The 17,716-nt window shown below is 36.1% G+C and overlaps 1 protein-coding gene across 1 annotated transcript in view; it reads left to right on the top strand.

Annotated features, from left to right (window-relative positions):
• Nucleotides 1-17,716, top strand: part of ZDHHC17 (zinc finger DHHC-type palmitoyltransferase 17) — a 65,589-nt gene that overhangs the window by 34,323 nt on the left and 13,550 nt on the right. The window contains exons 6-10 of the mRNA XM_057383687.1: nucleotides 2,336-2,400; nucleotides 3,702-3,864; nucleotides 8,368-8,493; nucleotides 9,746-9,888; nucleotides 12,167-12,269. Of these exons, the coding sequence (XP_057239670.1) occupies nucleotides 2,336-2,400; nucleotides 3,702-3,864; nucleotides 8,368-8,493; nucleotides 9,746-9,888; nucleotides 12,167-12,269 (600 nt within the window). The remainder of the gene's footprint in view (nucleotides 1-2,335; nucleotides 2,401-3,701; nucleotides 3,865-8,367; nucleotides 8,494-9,745; nucleotides 9,889-12,166; nucleotides 12,270-17,716) is intronic.

Raw genomic sequence — 17,716 nt, 5'->3', positions numbered from 1 at the left:
AGTTGTTGCACTCTAGAAACAAGAGGATACTTTGCCAGTTGTGGTCCACAGAGTTCACACTTGAGCCACATGTAGAGAACAGCACTGTGTGCAATTTTTGATTATTGTGTTGCTTATTGTTAGAATTTGTGGTTCTTGCAGTGCTTGCACCATGTCATAAGAGAACAGGTGCACCCCTCCATGTGCACTAATCTATCACTGAGGGTTAAACAAGAAATTAATGCTGAAGTTCCTGTTGGTAGGTGCCGGAATAGAAGAACAGTCTGTTAATATGCACCAGCTGCTGAAGGTTTACTCTTTTGCCTCAGCCCTCTCTTTGGTAAAAAGCAGGAAGTGAACTTTGTTTCTGAAATGTCTCACTTGTTCCATAGTTATGGTAATAATCTGGAGAAATAAAAAGGAATTTTTGYTGAGAGGTTTGTTAGAGCATGTGTGCTATCCACAGCTATATCATCTTTGTTATGTCTGTACAATAGTGTGCAAGTCAATTGTAGTTGCTTTGCCTCTTGTTAAAGTTCYTTTGAAAAGTAATCTGCCTCAACCAATGTAGTAGCTTAAGATGAGCAATAGCTGTAGCCTGCCTAGGTGTAACTTACTTGCAGGGTATAGTCTGGAACTCATGGGTTTTGTTTTTTCCTTTTGGCTGTTACCTAGTGTGCCAAGTGTAGTTTGGATTTGTTGGGTGGAGTCWTTGAAGGAATTGTTCTGCTTATATCCAAGCATGTTCCTACTGTCGCAAAGAGGTGCTTTTCTATATGGAATCTAAAGATGAGAGACTGATTGTTCATGTTGAGTAATTTGTACAATCTTCCAAGTATGACCTGTGAATCAGCTGTGCTTCTCAAGGATGAATGAACTTGAGATTGGGCTGTGGTTCTAATTTCCTTCATGATCTCAACCACAGGTGCTTAAAGGCAATGCCAGCAGTTGTGCAGTCCTGGTAGGCTCAAAAGAATCTAATCTGTACAAGTACTGTGGGCAAACAGAGTTGGATCCTGATCTCAAACCTCTGAACAAACAGTACAGTTTACAAGCAAGTAAATCAAGTAACTGCTCTCCTCCTCCCATCAATTATGTTTTTAAAATTTCCTGTATTTTCTTTTTAAATTAAGCAACAGAGTAAAAACTCAAAAATRTATAGAGTTATCTGCAGGCTAGAGGTGTTTTAAAAACAATTATTTGAAAGAATTAAGTTGGATTTTCTGGGAAACTACTGCCTAGGTCAGGCTAACAGCAGCGTGAGTGGGGATCCCAGGGTGCTGGGCATTTTGCAATTAGTGGGGCAAAGAAGGTTCTGGGGGTGGCAGAAAGCATCACTTACTTCCTGGGTTTCTGTCAGGAATTTCTCTAGCAGAAGACTTCATTGAAACACTTTCAATCTAATTTTCCTAATAAGAACTGAGGGAAGTGGCATAGGAAATGCTATCATAACTCTGTTGCCTCTAAAGAAAACTCTTCAGGTCCTGCATTGTGTTAACTTGCAGTGATTTTGTTAGTGCTGCTCTGTGAAACCTCCCCAAGTGTGCTTGAGAGTCTAATTTGCCTTGGAGTATTTGGGAATTACCAACTTCCCTGTTAGTGAAGCAGGCAAGGAAGGAGGAAGAAATGCTTAGATACGAATTCCTTTCTGGTGGGTCTAAAAGAATTGTCTGGGTGGTGCTTTTTTGTCATTCTGTGGCTACCTTCTGTTAAATGTGATAATGTTGGGGKKTTTTTTTAATATATTTTTGACSATTGGTTTAGTCACCACTTGATTATAGATTAGTTTTATTTCTGAGCAGGTTGTTTTTATTAATGGATTTTGTTTCAACTTTAAAATTCTCTGGCATCCATTAACTTGATAGCCATGTACATAAATACCGTTGGAATTCAGTGAACTAAGGAAAATTGCTTTGCAAGTGAAAAAATAGATGCAACTAGCATTTAGTAGAATTTAGGATTCAGACAGGGGTATTTATATTAATTTATCAAGTATTTTTTAAAATACTAGTGCATTATTTTAATCTTCTGTTTTTGAATGCAATAATACATCATCTATATATATCTTTAATATTGAAGATTAAWACTAAGTTACAAATTACTGGTTTTACACAGCATGACCATTTCATAATTTCCAAAATAGAKCGGAATAGTTATATTTTGGCAGTGGTGGCATTAATGTTTATTTTCATTTTTAAAATACTATTTGAGTGCTAAAAGCTTGCCAGTTTTTCTTCCAATTCAGATGATTAGTCTTAGAACACTGCAAACTCATTGAAAGCCTTTCATCTGCTAGATCTCGAGTATGTTTACTTATCTCACCAACTCTTTTTTTCTTTTTTTTTTCTTCTTTTAGGATGTAGATATGATGGATCAAAATGGAATGACACCTTTAATGTGGGCAGCCTACAGAACACATAGGTAATAAGGACAGTTTTGATTTTTTCTTAATGTTAACCAAGTGGCATATAGTTTTGGGCATTTTTGGAGGTTTTTTTCTCTGTTGTTAACTAGTTGATGTTTTTTCCACAGTTGCCATTTTATCTTTCATCATTTATGGTTATTGTGAATTCATTCCACTTGGTAGCTCAGCCCCACACAGCCACTTCCTCACTCCCACCAAGTGGGATGAGCAGGAGAATCAGTAGGGTAAAAGTGAGAAAACTCACGTGTTGCAATAAAGACAGTTTAATAGATAAAGCAAAACAAACAGTTCTTTTCTTACTTCCCATCAGTAGGCAGATGTTCAGCCATTTCCAGCTCAGCAAAGTTCCATCACCTGTAACAGTTACTTGGCAAGGCAGATGCTGTAACTCTGAATGTCCTCTGCTTTCTTCTTCTCTCCCCAGCTTTTATTGCTGAGCTACTGCCATGCAATATTGGATATCTCTTGGGTCAGCTGGGGTCAGCTGCCCCAGCTGTGTCCTCTCCCAGCTTCTTGTGCACCCCCAGCTCTGCACTGGCAGGGCAGCGTGAGGAGCAGCAAAGGCCTTGRCCCTGTGTCAAGCACTGTTCAGCAATAGCTAAAACATCTCTGGGTTATCAATACTGCTTTGGTCATAATTCCAAAACACAGCACCATAGGYGCTACTGTGGAGAAAATTAACTCGATTTCAGCCAAACCCAATACAATGACTTTTTTAGGCAAGAAGGTACTGTGAAGAAGTACTTGCTAATCCTTTCTTTGGGGATGATTGGAAAAAATAGATGAAAAATAACATTTCTCCAGAGAGCAAATTAGTTAGATTCCCATTTGGAAGGGCCTAATTCAATCTCCATTGATTGTTGGTAGGAACACAAGCTAGCTCTTACTAATACTTGCCATTATCAACATTCTCATCCTATTTTATTTTCATCTTCTGGGTTGTGAAGTGGAAACATGCACGTTTTGAACTTTCATTGTTCAAGTATATGATCATGTGCATATTTTTACAAATCTGTTAGTAGCGTTAGATTTTGGTAAACACAAAATTAGAATTGTAGAACAAATGTTTCATGACATCCCAGAATGAGCTGTCTTAAAGAGCTCTTTAAAAGTCAACAGAATTTTGATTGGTTTTGGTTGGAAGAGATTTTGAATCATTCTCAATTGGCAGCAAAAAATGTCACTTTGCTATTACATAGTACCTGATCAATGATCTTCATAGAAACTGAATGTATCAATAATAAGTTGGTATGTATTTGAGTTCACCTGTAGATCTAACAMGGGTTTTCTTTTCTAGTGTGGATCCAACGCGATTACTACTCACATTTAATGTTTCGGTTAATCTGGGAGACAAATACCACAAAAACACAGCATTGCACTGGGCTGTGCTAGCAGGAAATACTACAGTTATTAGTCTTCTGTTAGAAGCTGGAGCTAATGTTGATGCTCAAAATATTAAGGTAAACGTTTGGTCTGTTTTAATTGTAAGTGGTTTGAGGCAGAAGTAACAGAGCCAATGATAAATCTCAAGAGTAGATTGTTATTGTGGGTATGGTGGGATTGTGAAGATGGAGCAGAAGTCATGCCAGTAATGGTGTCATGTGGGAATCACTTCTTTTCCTAACAGTGATGCATAGCTACTAGATTTGCACTGTAAAAGTTACTCAAGTAAATATAACAGGGATTATATATAAATATATGGGTGTGCAGTTAAACTACATAGACGAAGACCGGTGTATTTGGATGCAAAATTGGAAACCTGACTCAATATCTTCTAGTGGAAGTTTCGGGGGTGATTATTGGAGTGAGATGAGAGACATCTCTTCCAGAGAGCTGACAAATGCTCTGGTCAGTCTCCCAGTGCAAGTAAGCAAATTGGAGGCTGAAAATGCCGGTAGGAGTAAAATAAGCAAATGGGCTCTTTTTTTGAGTATGAACTTAACTTGCCTGACTACCAGAATTTCTTAACAATTAATCTATATTCTATACTACCAGAGCCCATCTCCCACATTTTAGACCAGCAAAACAGCTCTTAGAATTTCTGCCACTGACTTAGAGCTTCTCTAGCCTTTGAAATGTGCTTTTGTCCTTTGTCTCCAGATACTCTCTATATCAAATTAGATGTATTTTGTTACCAGAGCTGTGGTGTCAGAGAAGAACTCACTTTCAGAAAAAGAATACTCAATTTCTCTTCAAATACTTGTATTTTTCTCTTAAAGAGTGTTACTGAGTGGTTGCTCTTGAAAACACAGCTGTAACTTAATTTATTTGTCCTTTCACCATTTTTACTACTGATGAAGCTGTCCAGGGCCTATTTTGCTTGGCCTCAAGTGATAGAAATATGAAAAAAAAAAGTACACATCAGTTTTCTTGAAAAGCATGGAACAGGCTTTTTGAGGGTGCAGCCGAATTTTGCTGGCAGCTTTTTAGGTCCTACATCCACTTCAGCATATCAGAAATGTTCATGATCATAAATGAAAACTCATTAGAAGGAAATGCATGGTGTTTTACATGTTTTAAACAAATCAGCTAGCCTCTTGCATGCTCTTAGGTAAATAAATAGTAATTATTCCTGGTCTGTAAGGTCAGTTGTGTGGATGAATTACACTTCTAGTCTCAGTGCTTGTGTTGAAAAGCTATTTTCTTATGCCATCTATGGTAAAAAAAATTAAGGTATTTTTGTGGGGAAAAAAATCAGTATGTCATACCTTGCTTGTCTTGACAGACTGATTAATGTGTCGAGTTCTAAACCTGCCTACATTTCTGGACTCTTAGGAAACTTGTAGCAAAAAATTCTGGGTTGTTCTGTAACAAAAAAAATGGCTATATGAAAAAGTATCTGCTAGCCTTACATAGTTCATGGTCTTCTCTTCTTTATTGACAGACAGCAGCAGTCAGTAGAAAAATAGGTTTTTGAACCTGCTGGATCATGATATCTTTCCAGTCATGCCCGAAGACATGTGCCTGGTTTCGCTGACCACTGCCTATCTTCTGCAGTGGAATCTTTCTTGCATGCCTTCCCAGGTTTTTAGGATCTTCAGAGGGTCAAAATCATTTGAGCAATGGCAGTTTTGCCATCCAGCCAGTGGCTTTATAACAGATGCTGATTTAAGTGGCAGTAAATACACAGGAAATATAAAAATTTGGTTCGTTCTTAAAGGCAAATAGAAACTCAGTTTTCTGCCCCTCCTATAACTGCTCGGCAAAAAAGTTTTCTTTGAGCCAAAAGCTAATTGATAAGTCTGTGGCTCATGTTTCCTCAGAAATAAAAGGAATTGTGAAAGTCTTTCTGATGCATTCACTTCCAGGTTTCTGCAGCACTTTCTGTAGCCCACAGAATTGACCAAGAATGGTGGTAATAAAGCTGAGGTTAGAGAAATAAATTGGCTGAAAGCTGTTCATCTTCTTCAAATCATGAAGTGACTGRAAGATTAGATGCGAGCTTTGACTTTATTGTTACCAGCTCTAGTCAGTGTTAGAAAGTCATGGGCTGCTGGCTGCCTAGGCTTGAAACAAACTGGGACCAGTTTTCTCGGTAAGGTGTTTACTTTGCATGACAGTTTGTGAAGTATTTGAACAATAGCACTCCTATTTTAGAGCAAAACTTGATACAAGCAGTTAGTCCTGTTTTGTTATTTTCCCTCTTTTAATTATGCTGTATAAGAAATTAATATTTTCCTTTTGGTAGTAAGATACTTCTTTTTTTTCCTTTTTGAGAACTAGATTAATGTAAGAGTTGGAAACTGCTTTTCAGTAATCAGAGTGATTTTTTGGGGGGTTGGTTGCTTTTTTTCTTAAGGAAATTACCTTGCCACACCAGTAGGCAGATTGAGCAGATGAGGACAGGATTTCCCAGGGAGCCACGTTATCACTGGGGACTTGGGGAAAACTTGTAAATTTTGTTTAAGTATRAGCAGAAGCTCCTTTTTTTACTAGAGAGATATAGAGACCTGAAAGAGCTCTTACCGTGTAAGGAAGATTTTTTTTAATCTCTAAATGAATTATTCTTTGAACTTTAAATGTAGTTTCTTGATTATGTAGTGTACCTTAGGCTTGCCTGTGGAAGTCTACATGTACCGTTCCCTATCATAATGATCCTTCAGATTATTCTTGCTATCTAAATACTTTAAATACGTATTGAATAATACTTTAAATATTATTGAAGCTTTATTGCTTGCTGACAATCTTAAGTGTGTTATTAGATTATGTTCCCCAATACACTTTTTAAAATTTTTTAAGCAAGTCAGCCATCCACTATTCCTGTAAAGACAAGGAAAATGTTAAAGTGGCCAGATGATGAGAAGCCTATACAAAGACTTCTTTAAAGCTCCCTCAATTTTTTTATCTAGGCAGTTCCTAGGTGTCTCATGGCCCTCTAGTGGAAGGGATGCTCAGCTGGATCCCAAGACATCTTCAGGATTTACTTGGGAGATCAACTCCCARTGGGGATTGCTTGTCCACAGGTAATCTTTACAGTCTGGATATATAAGGTGATACTAAAATAACAGCATCTCTGGAGTTGCCCAGATGTTAGTAATTCAAGGTGCTATTAAACTTGTGATGAAACAGGCACCAGTAGTTTGATTTCAGGCATTTCTGTTGAGAATGGAGTTAACTTACTCTGTTTTTCTTAACAGTCTGGCTAAATGACTTTGAAGCCAAGTAAAGTCAGAAGGTTATTCTTTTTTAACTGATTTTGCTAGTTAAACTTCTCACACAGAAGGTGTGAAAGGTTCTGTTAAGTACTAAAAAGCTTCACCTCATCATTTGTAGTCTATGGTTTTTACTCTCCTAGAGATTTGGAGCAAGATTTCAAAGGCAGAATTGACAGTTAAGTACTCAATTCCCACTGTCTTTCTATGGGATATAGGTAGCTAAGTAGGTTTTAATCWTTGAAATCACTTCTGTCTATAGTAATTATTGCCCTTTCTGGGTGGTTTCAGTTTCTAGTACCTGTCTCACTTTTTTTTTAGGAGGGGGCCGAGCGATGGAGGATTCAGCCATTTTTCAAGCCTCCATGAATGGTTTGTTTAGGAGGGGAATTAACTCCAGTAGAAGAGAGGAAGAGTCAAAAGCAAAACTGAAGCTGGAGGTACCTGCAATTGGTTGTCTCTTGCCTCCTCTATAATTTTAGACCAAGTCAATAACTTTCATTTAGCTCTCTTCCTAAATGTTTAAAACGCAGTAAAATCAAATCAGTTTGGTAGGCACCTTTTGGTCCCTGTATCTCTCGCTCTGTGTTTCTCTTTTGCTTYGTCTGTTAGTCTTTTCTGAAATTATGAAAATAAAAACGTGGGCCATTGCTGGCTTAGCACCCAAAATACATTAAGCACAAGCTCACCGTAAAAGCTCAGAGTTTTGAAGAAGTTGGACATGAGCAATCAGTTTATTCTTCCCTTTTTTCTTCCTAGGACTTCAGTAACTGAAATGAACATAAGCACATTAAGCTTGTGGAAAAAGAAAATCCTTATAGACACATTCTGTATGTGTCTATTAGTAACTTTGCCAAAGAGGCGGAGAATTAACTAAGAAGTCAGGCTTTAGACTTTGGAGAGTTTCCATGATCCAGTGGCTCGCGAGTTCTTATTCTTTGCTTGATTTCTGCTGCCTGTCAATAGCTGAGGGGGAAGCACAGTCTTTCATTTACAGATTAGGTGACTGTGTATAGAATAGTGGAACATAGATGTTCTGTGGAAAAGGCAACAATTATTACTATGTCAGGACATACATCTTGTCAGGATCATACATTTTGTATTCAATTTGTCCACACTTGTATAGTTATGAGRGTGAAAAACCAAAAGGAATTAATGATGTTCGGTGTCAAGCTGCAGAGCAAAAAGTGTACTAGAATGTAGCTAAACTCATTGAAAACTTGTTTTTAACAGCCAGTCTTCTGTTTCAAAAGTGGCCCAAATTAATTTTATTTTTAAATTGGACGTTTTCCACATTTATACTCTTGACAGGGAGAATCACCACTTGATCTTGCAAAACAAAGGAAGAATGTTTGGATGATCAATCACCTACAAGAAGCAAGACAAGCAAAGGGGTATGATAGTCCATCCTTTCTGAGAAAATTAAAAGCAGATAAGGTAAGTAGTAGTATAACAGTTGTGTAAATCAATCTGACTGCTGCTCTTGGTTTGAGGACCTGTGTGTTTGTTTAAGGGAAGCAATTCAGGACTGGGGTTTCCCCACATTTCAGCTTCAAGAAACATCTTATTATGACAAAAGTAATTGCAAAAGAAAAGAAAAGGTGCTTTATTTAGGGCAGGAGGCAATAAAACCCTAAGCCTCCACACACTTTCATTTAGTTTTTGTACTAACTAAATGTTAGGAATGTATCGAGTGGTCATATATTGTTTGGGTTATCCAAGACTTTGCAAAGCTGACTGTCAGATAGCTGAGAAAAGAAGCATTTTGGGTATCCTGAACTCTGATCTCTTCTCTAATTACGTATTGTTTATTGTTATTGTGTTGAATGAAAGAAGCAGTCAGTCTTAGCAGTATAATGTAATATAATGTGGAGGCCTTTTGCTTCTCAGGTAAGTGTTTAATACTGCAGATGGAACAGGCAGGAAATGAGGGTGTAAGGATTGACATACTGCTCTAGCATGAAGAACTGTTCTGCCTATTGTTTGCTAGCTTTATGTACAGAGTTAATGTTCTTCTTAGTATCCATCAAACTCAGGCAGAGTGTTGTGCTGGATATTAAGTATTACTACCACTGATTTGTTATAACTTCTTGATATAAAGATACTTTGCATCGAGGTGTTCAGAGTACTGCTACAATCTGTGCTTTAACCCTGTGGCACTGTAATGATGCCCTGATTATTGACCTGAAGTGATTTGGACTTTTGATTGTCACTGTGCTTCAGTTATCTGGAAGGAGTTTGGTGCTCTCATTAGGAGTAGTAACCACATAGTGTAAGATAAAACAAGGTCATATCTTTATTTCTTAGATGCTTCAGTATGACTTAAAGGCTGCAGTTACATGAGTAATAGAAGTTCACTGAGGTTGTTATGTGTTTTGTGGCAGTTTACAGATTCTTAAAAAAGAGCTAATTGTTCCCTTGATTTGTGGATTTAACAGCACAGTCTCTAGAAGACACTTATATARTCAAAGTTACTGATTCATCATATAATTTTAGGAAAGTCTTTTCCTTGCAAATTCATTGGAGGTACGTAAATACAGGAAATGAGAAAAATTTTTGAAGATTTATCTCCCTGTGTCAAGCTTCCTGAGAATTTAAGTTTTCATGACTGTTCTGTTTATTAGAGAATATTATTATACAACCTGTTCCTGAAAAATAGAGTTACTTACTGGTGTTTGTTTCTATATAGGAATTCCGTCAGAAGGTGATGCTGGGAACTCCTTTCCTAGTTATTTGGCTTGTTGGGTTTATAGCAGACCTAGACATTGATTCTTGGCTCATTAAAGGGCTGATGTATGGTGGCGTTTGGGCTATGGTGCAGTTTCTTTCAAAGTAAGTGTTTTACTGGGTCACTATCTGTATAGTGTGCATGCAAGAAGTATTTTGCTGGCATTGATAACCTTAAATTTCATTTGTTGGAATTGCTCTTTATTTCTGGGAAAGATCTTGTGTAATATAGCTCCTGTAATGCCCTGTTGTCTTGCAAAACAAATGGAATTATCTTGGKTGAATACCTCTGAGCTAATAGAAGCTAACAGCAGAACAGAAATTCGGTCATTATCCAGAGGAGGGTGCTGAATGTCTGTCTACAAAGAGTTGCCAGCATGAATGTTGCAGAAAGTAGGCAATGGAAAAGTTACTATAAAGTGAAAAATATAGTGTGCAAGTGTGTTATAAAAAATGTTTTAATAATTCAAATACAAAAAGGCATCTAAGGAGATTTATAGAGAAAAGTCAGAATCAGATTTTGTAACTTCTGTTGTTGTGGAAAGAAGTGACTAAAGAAAAAGGCTGCTTTTTAATAGTGTGTTTTGTACATCTTGTTACCTGATCATACAGACTTTTAGTTGTATTTATGATTACTTTAGATGTCTGTAAATGCACCTACAAATATGTGTGCACACAGACACACAYACATACACACATACACGTATGTGTAGTCATGCTCCAATGGATTTTCAGGATCTGAAGACCACATCATCTCTCCTTTGTTTTTGTTATACTGGGTGGCATAGATAGGGGAACTTGTTGTACCCCTCTGCATAGGAGCTTTTTGGTTTTCTGGGGTCTTGGATGTCATGCTTTTAGATTTAGAACTAGTTGCTTCTGTTTCTGTATAAAGAGGAAGATGTATGTKTTCCTTAAGCCAAGTTCAGAAGATTTTAGTGAACTTAGTAGACCGGGAGGGAAGTGGAAGGTTACCAAGCTTTTGCAGGGTCTTGGAGATGATCTGTTTAGCCTTTTGTCACCTCTGAGGCTGTGCAATTTGCTGGCCCCCTCCCACAAAAAAAAAATTATTTGACAATGCAAATCCTCAACTGTGCTTCCTGTAGAAAGGAAGGACAAGATTTCTTCCAATTTCTCAAGATCTGTTTTGTCTAGTTTTTTTTATTTTTGGCCTACCTGACATGTTCAGGATTAACATTCTTATTTTCTCTTATCCATTGCTTAATGTCTAGTATAAATCCTTTTTGAAGTGTTTTTCACAAAGCCCAGGTTTGAATTAAATTTGTGCTGTTACTATAATAGTGTTTTCTTTCCCTGGTGAAAATTATTTAATCTGTTTAGCTGTGTTTTCCTCCCTACTTGCACACACACAAAAACAAACAGAAGTCATGGAAAGAAAGATCAGTGCAGAGTGACTACTGTACTGTGTGTCCAAATGTATATTCACTTATTATTCATCAAATGAGTTCACGTTCCTTATGGGGTTTTCTCCAAAGACATAAGGGGAAAAGAGAAGAGAGAGATGTTGTAAGGGAGTAAAGAAGAGAAATGGAAACTACTCCCTGCGCACATTTGTCTGTGGCAGCCCTGAGAGAACCACCAGCACAAATGGATCAATATAAGGATGTTTAGGCAGATGATGCAGAAGTTTTATTTCAAGCAGTTTAGCTGTTTAGGGTGTTGCTTTCCATAGGTTTTGTACCAATTTCTTCTTGAGTATTGAATAACCTGTTCATTCACCTAGTTTGTCTCAACTATATTCAGCTTTATTCAGAAGAGACTTTCAAATGCAAGAGTGTAAGAAAAGGAATATCATTCTCATGGCTTAACTTTTTTTTAAATTAACGTAGCAGCATTTTATCTTAGAACTTGGCAAATGTAGTGGTATGGGAAATGAATTAGTCTGGATTTTTTTCCAACTTTCTATTGGCAACTGTAACAGGACCAAAATATTCAATAATCTGAAATATTTCAAGTATATAGGCTGATAACACCAAGGTCTCTTTAAGCTTTTTTTCTTACTGAAGTAATTTAAACACACAGTCTTCATTGTATGTCTTTCCAAAAGTTTTTTATCCCTGGAATCTCAAAAGTAAATATAGTTTGCAACCACTGTTCATGTGGCTAAGAATCCCACAGGTTCCTGTCTCCTTTCATAGTGTAGTTTTAGCATGAATATTTGCTCATTTTGACCATCTTGGCAAGTTGAAAAGGGAATTTCACATGAACTTTAAAAGGAAAWGTGAGGAAAATGCATCTATAGCATATTTTACAATATCACATATAGTACATATTTTAATATTAAKTGTTTCCTGAAGCAGTAGTTCAGGATTTACATTTTATAAATTGAAACTTACTGTGTGACATTGTTCCTATGTTACAGGTCATTCTTTGATCACTCCATGCACAGTGCACTGCCTCTTGGAATATATTTGGCAACAAAATTCTGGATGTACGTGACGTGGTTCTTCTGGTTTTGGAATGATATCCTTTTTTGTGTACAGTAGTATTTTTTTCATGTTCATAGTATGAGGAATTACACAGCTATATTCTGCATATATCAGTAAGTAAACATACAAATTTTAAAAAGGGAATCTCCACTAAACATTGCTTTCTATATTAATGGTAATTTATTGCTTTAAAATTGTGCACGCTCTTGATGTGCTAGAGTAAATAAAAGATTTTCCTCAAAATTTYCTTACAGTAGTCTGCAAAATTTCTTGTGCTTTACCAATTTCTTACGTGGAGGAAATGTTAGCAACTTTATAAAATACTCTCTGTCTGTGAGGTGACACAGTGTAATTGACTGGATTTTTAGACACTTTTTCTGAAAAGCAGTAGGCCACTTCTGTATCAATTCCAGTAGAATAGGTTTTGCAGTTAGGTCTTCTTAAAGATTTTGGAAATTGCCTTTTGTACAAACTTTAGATACATTTGATAACTGTATTTTGAGTTATTTTGAAAAYGTGTATGAATAATGGTAGATTATAGAGATTCAACATATGCCCATCTTTTTGTGGTTTTTGTTGTCTGTCAAGGTATAAATTTCCTTTACTCATGGAGGTAGAAATTGATTCAGGGTTCAGTGGGGAATATCAGTTTTCCATGGCAAGGAAATACATTCACATTTCTTGGGTGTTGTAATTCCCATAGCCAAGAAAACAAGAGAGATTTGATGTTCAATACAGTTCTTACAGTTGTAAATAATTGAAGAGAATTTTATGASGATGTTGGTTTGGCTTTTTTAGAAACTGATATTCTTTTCATCCTGTAAGGGATTGCCATGAAATRGGATAGTAGCAGTCCATTTGTTTTGGTGTCTTTGTTGATATGTTTTGCAATCCTAACTAAATCAGCCTTGTATTTTTGGGTTGAGAACAGAGAGGAGATCTTGCTTCCATGCTGCCTTGTCTTCCATTCTAGCAGTGTTTGCAGAGATGCTGCTGTGAATAGCAGTCCCATACAACTGGAAGTGACTGTTATGGCGTGTTAAAGCGGGGAAAAAAAAAAGCCTGCTTAAAAATTAAAATCTAGTTGCTGTTAAAAAAATTAGAATGATACCATTTTTAGTATGTCTTGATACAGTAAATTAAAAATGCCTGTCCTACCACCAGTCACTCTGCCTGGCCTGATTTTTTATGATATTACTCAAATTTACTAACGACTGCAGAATGAGAAAACTGAGTACAAAGTGAATATGGAAACAGATCTTAAAAAACAGTAGTTAGAAATAGAAGCTCACGTTTTTCAATGGTGGTACATGTTCTGGATTGCAAGAGTTGAGCTATAGTGAAATGCTTTTTGCGCTAACATAGTATCTGCTTGGACCAAATCCAAGAATGTATCCAAATTTGGACATTAAAATGGCTTTATAACTGGATGATGGCTTGTATCTTGATATAGAAAGCTGTCCCTTAAGGCTGGCAAAATGTGAGGTTGTTATGCTGAAATTCATATTTCTACCAATTTGCTTAGATTTTTATTTCTGTTAGTCATTCTGATTAAATAGCTTGAAGTTTGGCTTTTTCTTTTCGTCACAGAATAATGTTAATTGTTCACTAGAAGAGTAGACAATTAATTACCCTAATAAAACCTGACTTCAGAATGTCAATAAAATACTGTCTTGCTTCTGTCCCACGTTGTTCTCTCACAACCTTTACAACAGTCTTTGTACACAGAAGTGGTGGTCTAAGACCTTCAGTTACTAATTACTTTCATTAGAGCTGACACAATTCTCTGACAAGCAGTTTTAGAGACCAAGTGCTTGAGGCCATCTTCCAATTAAAAATCACCAATTAAAGGAAGACTTTGTAATAAGATTCCAAATTCATTCTTCTGGAAAATTGCCCTGTAGCTTTATTGCAAAAAAAGATTGCATGCTTCCTCTATTTTTGTAGCATGATGCACAGCATTGCAGTTGGATAAAGAATTCCTATATTTTTACAGCTTTATATGATGCCTTACAGCAGACTAGAGTACTTATTTAAACTGTGTAGTGTTCAATTGATAAAACCTATCCTGGTAGTTTTCACAAATTCTGACTGTGTTTTGCTCAGGGAAGAAAATTTTTAACCTTCAACAATATCAGGAATTGCCGTACTGGAACTTTATATTATAAATAACATTAAAATTTTAATTGCTGCAAGTGCTAATTTAATACTTGGGTGTTTGGTAGGAATATGCTTTTCTTGTGGATATGTTGAAGGTGTCTAGAAGATCATTAGCTCTTGTCTGTTTAATCCTAATGGGACGGAAAGAGGCAGTCAATACAATGCATCATAAGGAAAAAGCCAAGGATTTACAGTGCATTTTCTTGTATTTCAGTATGGTCACTTGGAAAATAAGGCTCTAAATTCTAAGGTCTAATGATTTATCTTTCAAAAAAACAATATTGAAAATGTACTGAATTTTTTTTGTAAATGTTTCAATTCTATCAGATTTTTCTCAGCAGCTTCTGAGTCTGATGTGTTTGTTAAAGTAGAAATCCTATTCTTGCAGGGAATGAGGAATATGATCTGTGTGTTTGAGTCTGAATATGAGTTGATGATCTTATGCCTTTCTGCCAGTGTTTTGCTGCTTCCCTGTAACTATATTGTGCCTGTAACAAAGGATTGGTCTGTCTTTCTCCATTAGTGTAGTCTTCTGTTGTTTGCAGAGTAGGAGTAAAAATGCTCTCAATAATCCTACACAGTAAATCACTACATTTTAATTTTGTTCAATTTTTAAAAGAAAACATTTATTTTAAATTACACTTTCAATAATGTGAGACTAGAATTTCATATTTTGYTCTTTTTCATTAACATTTATAGGTAGAGCATTGTCTTGTGTCCTGTAAATGTCCAGGGCACACCTACCAAGATCATATCTCAGTTGTTCATACYGTTTTTTCAGTTCCAGCTGAACAAATGCTGTCTCTAATATCAGGTTCTTATACTGCTCTGTTTTTCGGAGATGTCAGAGTTTGCTGTAACACAGAATATTCACAGTACCTTTTTTTGCTTCTTCTGCTTCCATTTGGTGCAAATGGGACTGTGCGGTTTTAATTAAGCAAGCTTTTATGGCTATAGTATCTTATTTGCAATGCTGAGATAATGAGATTATGTAAGTCAATTTATATTTTTTAAGATAATTCATCATTGACTAATACTGTATTGATTATCTTATTTCAGAAATACTTCACCAATTGATAGGGTCTAAGTTAAAGAAAACAAGCATTGCATACCTTTTCAATTAGGGATCATTTTAAAACTAGGTGTAAGAGAATTCATGATGGTTTTCATTCTTTCACAAAGCTGATACAATAGCATATTTTTAAAACTGTAACAAGCTAATTTAATTTTCTTTTTAATAAGATGACTTTTGTGGTTCCAGTACCTGGAATAATTTTCAGCTTTGTGTATTTGTTCTAGTAATTAAAGGATACTGATCAGGACTAAAAGTAGGAAGTGTTTCATGGCTGTTTCTGCTTTGTCTCTCAATGAAAACTGGGGGAATTGCATAAAAGAACAAATTGGTGGTGAGGCAGGAGGTGTGAATGCCTGGTATATTAYGCATTTTGCAGCCCTTAATAATATGGTAATGTACTTTTTCCTTGTGTAGCTGTAAATGAGGACGTTAACACAAAACGAGGCACTTGATATAGAGATCAAATTTCCCTACTCTGAAGCTATTGCAAACCTACCAGTTTTCTTACATGTGAAGAATTTTGAGAGATGTCTGTGATGCAAGTTGGTAACATCTCTTTGGAAGTAAACTTCAGAGGGAAATTCAGCATACTTATAGATACCCCTAGTGTGGACATTTGTATTGAAGTCTAAACACTCTTCATAGCCAGTGACAAAAATTAGCTACTTGAAAGGYTCTGCTTCTCTTACCTAATTTAAACATCTTGATACTAAAGTTAGATTGGACATGGCCATTTTTCCTTTCTGATGTCTATGAAGGCATACTGAGTGATTTCAAGTGGGTAAGAAGAATCCTACAGCTGAATTTGTATATATACATCACATAGTGGAAATACCCTGGAGAGTAAAATTTTTAAATTCTTATGTAGTCTCCCAACTACAGCACAGACGTACCTTATCTGCCACAGTTTACGTTGTCATATTGTATTCATCTGACACCACCATGGTAAAAGGCTTTGTGGGGCACCGTTTATGTTTTGTCTGTATTTTTAGGCAGTCAAATGAGGGTAGAGTAAGTTGAGAAAATGGATAGCTTCTTTGTTACACGTTACCCAAATTTTAGTTAGTAAAAAAACAATTCCAAAGTATTAAGGTTATAAAAACCCTCTTAGTCCTTTCCCGTATCTTCTTTAAAGGTCTAGACATCACGTATGGTAATTAGAAATGGGCCATAAAATCGGTTTCAGTTGTCCCTTCATTGTTTGTTAACAGCTGTCTGATTAAGGTACTTTTAATAAAAAAAAMCAGTTTTCACTGTTGTAAAAACCCCAGTCATTTTTTAGTATCTTAAAGGAAGTGTAATCCCTCTCTAGCAGAGCAATTCAATTGTGTCAACTTATTCCTGGCAGCAGGTAGCTTTAGAAAAAAAAAGCAGGAGAAAGTTGGATTGTATAAATTTTGAAATCAGATCTTTTCATCTCTGATACACAAAACAGAACTGTGAGTGTTTAGGTTATTGTATACCTGATGCTTTTTCCCCCTGTCATGAACTCGCAGGAAATATCGTTTACTGGAAAGATTAATTACCTTTAGTGAGCTAATACTAACATTCTGCTATATATAAGGTACATTATTAAAAYTTTAATTTAACTTGCCAGTGTTTTTTTGTTAAAAATTCGCAGCCAAAAAAATTTACAGCCAATTCATTGCCCCAATAGGAAGAAAACAAAAATTGTTTGGGATACACTTCACATGAACAATGCAACTTCTTTAGCATTTCAGAAATCAAAAAGAGGCCTATAGTTTGCATTTTTTTGCATCACAAGTTACTTAGATCTCTGTGTATCCAGGTTACTCAAAGTATTGTGCAATTTGGGTGTGTAGTGCTTTGTGCCTGAGTGATACATGTCCTTTTTGTTTGAATCATGCTGTAGAGGCTTCTGCCACCACAGATTTGTCAGGGCATCTCCTTGCAATTATGACTGGCAGCTGACAGCAGGTGTCTTTCATCAGGTTTGTCAGGTCTTCTGTARGTTTATAAAAATAAATAAATTTTCCTTTTGTGGAAAAAAAATATCTGAAGTATTTAGTCTTTTGACATCACTGCTAGAAATGCTTTAATTCTCTGAAGAAATGTCAAGTTCTGTGAGGCTAGGCATGTTACGTGGCAAAGCATTGAATGCAGGAAATGTATTTTAAAATAAATGGTTATTTTCTGTCTTTATGGTAAGTGATTTTATAAACACTTAAAGAGAATAATAAATCCAGTGGTTTTTTTAAGTATTAGACATATTAGTATGTTAAAAATA

The sequence above is a fragment of the Malurus melanocephalus genome, unplaced genomic scaffold (assembly GCF_030028575.1).
Source record: "Malurus melanocephalus ecotype Western Australia unplaced genomic scaffold, MMel_1.1 scaffold_653, whole genome shotgun sequence".
Lineage (NCBI taxonomy): Eukaryota > Metazoa > Chordata > Aves > Passeriformes > Maluridae > Malurus > Malurus melanocephalus.
Note: the sequence above shows the minus strand (reverse complement) of the source record. Positions and strands in the feature narration are given on the sequence as shown.